Raw genomic sequence first — 4,631 nt, forward strand, 5'->3', positions numbered from 1 at the left:
AAAAAAAAAAAGAAAGAAAAACGCACTAGTAATACAATAAAATTGTCAACTACATTCAAATTTTTCTTTTTAATTTCATTTTTTTCTTAATTTCGAAATGTCTTTCTTTTTTGAACAAAAAAAAAAAAAAGGGGACGCCCTTATAATAAAATAAAACGTTAATTACATTCAAAAAAAAAAATTTTTTTTTTTAATTTAATTTTTTTTTTTTTTTTTTTGGGATTATCAAAATGTTCTTTTGTTTAAACAATTTTTAAAATATCACTTACAACTATAGTTGTAAAATATTTCTTCATTGTAATAGTTTTATTTTAATTTAATAATGATAATTATTATTATTATTTCACACATTTATCTTTGCGTATTTTATGATAATTACTGCTAATAATTAATTGCATAATTATCGTTATACTTTTATAAAAGATCAATTCTTTTTTTTTTGCTTATTTGTTTAAAAAAAAATGAAAAAATAGAAAATTTTTAATAATTATTTGTTATAAATAATTATTGATAAACAATTAAAATTATTTAGGTATACATTTTAGAACAATGCTCTATTTGTGGTGATAACGCTGATGGTTATCATTATGGTGTCTTATCATGTCGTGGTTGCAATGCATTCTTTCGACGAGCTGTTTTACTTGGTGTAAAATTTCATTGTCGTCGAGGAGGTACATGTCGAGTCGATAAAAGTTCGTTCTTTTTGAAAGAAGGGGGAGAAAAAAAAAAAAGAAAAAGAAAAAAGTTGATTAATTTTGAAAAACATTTTCGAAAATTTTTCATCATTATCTCATTTACTTGTCTTTTTTTTTATTTTAAATTAAAAATTGCAACTTTTTGAATTTTTTTTAGAAATTTTTCTTTCGGAATTTTTTTTAAAATGTTATAAATTCGCTAAGAAATATAATTAGCATTTGTTAAAGGTTAAATGCTTTTGTCAAATATTTCTATCTTTTGTTTCTTTTCTTTTTTTTCTATCACCTCTTTCCTCCGCTCTCATTAATCATATAGCTAATTTTAGTACCACAAGTTTTTTTTTGTTAAATAAAAAAGAATGATAAAGTAATAATGATAATGGATGATAAATTGATTAATCGATAATATTACACAATATTATCACAAGTTTTTTTTTTTTTTGTGAAATAAAAGAAATAAAAGATGACAAAATATCCATTGATTATTCTATGAATTATTAGTTTCAAAAAGGAAAATTTGCAGTGAATATATTATCATTTTATTATCAATTTATTATCAGTTGAATTTCTTATCACTTTATAAAAATTTTAACAATGATAATGAATTTTTAGTAATGCAAGAAATTACAAGCATGCATATTTTAGATGCTCGATGTGCATGTCGTGCATGTCGTTTCAAGAAATGTGAACAAATGGGAATGGATCGAAAAGGTATTTATTAATTTATCAATTTTATCAATTATTCATTTATTAATTTAATGTTTATTAACTTATCATTCTTTTTTTTTAAATATTAATTTAATGTTTATTAACTTATCATTCTTTTTTTTTTAAATTTTACCAAGTATTTAATAATTTATCAATTATTGTATTTAGTGACATCTTTTTTTTTATCTATCTTGCTGAGTGATATCTTATCAAAAATTATCTATCCTAGCATTATTCGTTCATGAATTAATCGATTAGTTTCGTTTTATTCGTTTAAATTTAATTTCTTAATTTTAACATCATTTCAATGAGATAATGGAAATCTATTGAATTTTTTTCTTATATTTCTTATTAATTGCAAACTATGTAGAAATGATTTATCATTTTTATCAATGATAAAATAAATTTTATCAACAATTTGTACTTTTATACTGTCATTCCTTATCAATTTAAACAAACATTTCTTAAAAAGTTTCATTTAACATTGTTTTTTTTCTTTAAATTTTCTTAATTTTTATAAATATTTACCACAAATATGAGGAATATGCATAAATTTTATATTGTCACTTAGTTTTTTTTTTGATTGATGTCCAAAAATTCTATCATTAAAATTTCTTTTTCAATTATTCTAAGAAATTTTCATCGCACTGATTTACTTTATCATCGTTAATGGTCCATTGATAAGATGGTTAACATTGATTTGTTTTTGGTAGCTACTCGTTTAACTTGTGAGAAAAATTAATTCCAATAGGGAAATTAACTTTTTAGAAGATTAACTTTCTTCTTCATTGGTCATTCTCTCTTCGTTGGTCATTCTTTGCTTCCAATAATCAATTACTGTGCTTTCATTTTGTGGACTATCTTATTCTTCGAAGATAGCTTCTTATCAAGCATTTTCTGGACCAAATAATTGCAATGCATATTAACAAATAGTTTCTGAGCCAAATATTGCTTTGTGGTTTTAAAACATTTGAATTCACATTTTATTTAAATATTATCTAATTAGTGCAAAGAATAAATGAAAAAAAAAAGAAGTAAAAATGAGCCTTAAAATGATACACAATAAAAATTATTTGTTTAAAAATATTCCATTAATTTAAAGTTATTTTATTAAATTACAATTACTTATTATAGCCAATTCATTCAATTAATTATTGTCATTGTTGCCATCAATACCTTTTAATTTCAAACTTATTTTATTAATGAATATTATCTATCAAATGATATCATTGATTTTATCATTTAATCAATTCTATTACATCATTTTTATATCATTCAACATTTTTTGTCTAATCAATCCATTTATTTTGTAATATATTGTAAACATTCTCATGAAAAATTATCAAAAAAAAAAACAAAAGCAAAAAAGTGGTAAATAATTATCAAATATTAGTGGTGAATATAAGTACAAAACGAATAGCAAAAGATTCAATGGAATTTATCAGCAATTCATCGTTATCAACTATCTCCAATAATAATCAACTTGAAATGGTATCATTGTTAAATTTTAATTTTTTTTTGTTCTTCTAATCCTTCGAAATTTTGAACTTTTTAAAATTAATTTAATATTTAATGAAATATTCATAAATTATCAGTAAATAAGCAAAAATTGAATTTTATTCATGTTAAAATGAAATCTTTTCGTATGGATTGGTTGATAATATCGGAAAATGATATACGATAAGAATATCGATTATTAATCGGAATAATTAATTTAACTGAAATCATGAAAAAGTTTTTATTCACCAAAAATATTTTTTATGTATTTCGGTTTATTTTTTTATGTAATTTGTACTTCAGAGAAAAGATACATCTTTAGCATTCGGCTATGATTATGGTATAACTTCAACAATACAAGGAAGAGGCTTGATAGCACGTTTAGTAGATGATTACAGGGAACAGGTTAATTATGATTACCTGTATTAACTCTATGTTTAATTGTCTATATAATATTTTGGAATTACAAATGTAAGAATTGGAAAGTAATTTTGGTTTTTTAAATGTACGAATAATTTTAATACACAAATAATGATTAAATTAAAAGTTTTAAATTTAATCAATGATTCATTGTTTGCATAGTGTAAAATTTGTTTTGCAATATTTTAATTAATAAATGTAGGATGTACGGTAATATGGTATATTGTAGAAAAGTGTACGGTGATACGGTATGTTTGTAGAAAATAAATAGTAATTTTGTAGAGAGAACGACGACGAATGATGTTATGTCATTGTCTTGAAGAGATTATGAATGATGAAGTTGAAAGGATACTGAAAGGACCTGCATCCATTCTTGATTATGTTGATATTTTTAAAGTTCAAGTGGTTCTAATGCATGAATGGGTTTTAAGTCTTGAAGAGTTTAAGTAAGGCTTGCATATTTCTTCTTTTTCTATTTTGAATTTTTAATAATTTCGAATGAATAGAGATTTAATGAATAAATGATTAAAAATGAAAATTCAAAAAGAATTTTTTTAATATTTTTTAATAATTCAAAAGGAATTTTTTCACTTTTCAATAATAATTTAACAATTTTCAATAATAATTTTTTTAATAATTACTAAAAATACTATTGGACTAATTACTACCAGTTAGGTAAGAAATTATCAATGAACAAATACAATTAAGATGAAAAGATTTTGTATTCCTGGAAATATTTTTTGCATAATGTAACAATCAAAGTTGCAACACCTAAAACATGAAAATAAATAAATCTCATAAATAATAAATAAAGGGTGACAATTATTGGTGAGGTATAATTGTTAAATATCACAAATATAAATTAAATTGATGCAAAAGTTACACAATTCAATGCGCAATGTTAATTTCAAAAACGTCGGCATAAATAAATTTCGAATTTGAAGAAAGAATATAATATCAATTCGAAAGGATAACTAATGAAACCGCTTTTTTTTCTTTTTCAATTCTCCAAATTGGTGCAGGATTTAACATATACATCCTCATCAAGGATTAATTTTACAATTATAAGGATTAGCATCTTTATTAGCTCATGCTAATATAATGCTCTTTATTAGTATAAAGCATTTGTTATTTAGCTTTGTTATTCATGCTAATATAAAGCATTCGTTATTTAGCGCAAATTATTAAAGTGATTTGATAGCGCATATTAGTGCAGTGGATTTTAGCATATATTGCTAATTAATGAGTCACATCTATAATTCTATGCAATTTTAGCATCCTACTCATACAAAAAAAAAAAAAGAACACTTT

General features: G+C 22.3%; 2 protein-coding genes across 2 annotated transcripts; both read left to right on the forward strand.

Moving 5' to 3' along the window:
* Positions 1–532: 532 nt before the first annotated feature.
* On the forward strand, positions 533–1,417 carry LOAG_12834 (hypothetical protein; the record flags this gene model as incomplete). The annotated part of the gene is made up of 2 exons (XM_003148346.1): positions 533–692; positions 1,341–1,417. Coding segments are annotated over 2 exons (237 nt in total), but the record flags the coding sequence as incomplete, so codon positions are not given.
* A 1,417-nt stretch (positions 1,418–2,834) lies between these two features.
* LOAG_12835 (hypothetical protein) lies at positions 2,835–3,770 on the forward strand (the record flags this gene model as incomplete). The annotated part of the gene is made up of 3 exons (XM_003148347.1): positions 2,835–2,894; positions 3,204–3,305; positions 3,603–3,770. The coding sequence occupies 3 exons, from the start codon at positions 2,835–2,837 to the stop codon at positions 3,768–3,770; spliced, it is 330 nt and encodes a 109-aa protein (XP_003148395.1).
* Between the last annotated feature and the right edge of the window lie 861 nt (positions 3,771–4,631).

The sequence above is a fragment of the Loa loa genome (genome assembly GCF_000183805.2).
Source record: "Loa loa unplaced genomic scaffold supercont3.624, whole genome shotgun sequence".
NCBI classification, from domain to species: Eukaryota; Metazoa; Nematoda; class Chromadorea; order Rhabditida; family Onchocercidae; genus Loa; species Loa loa.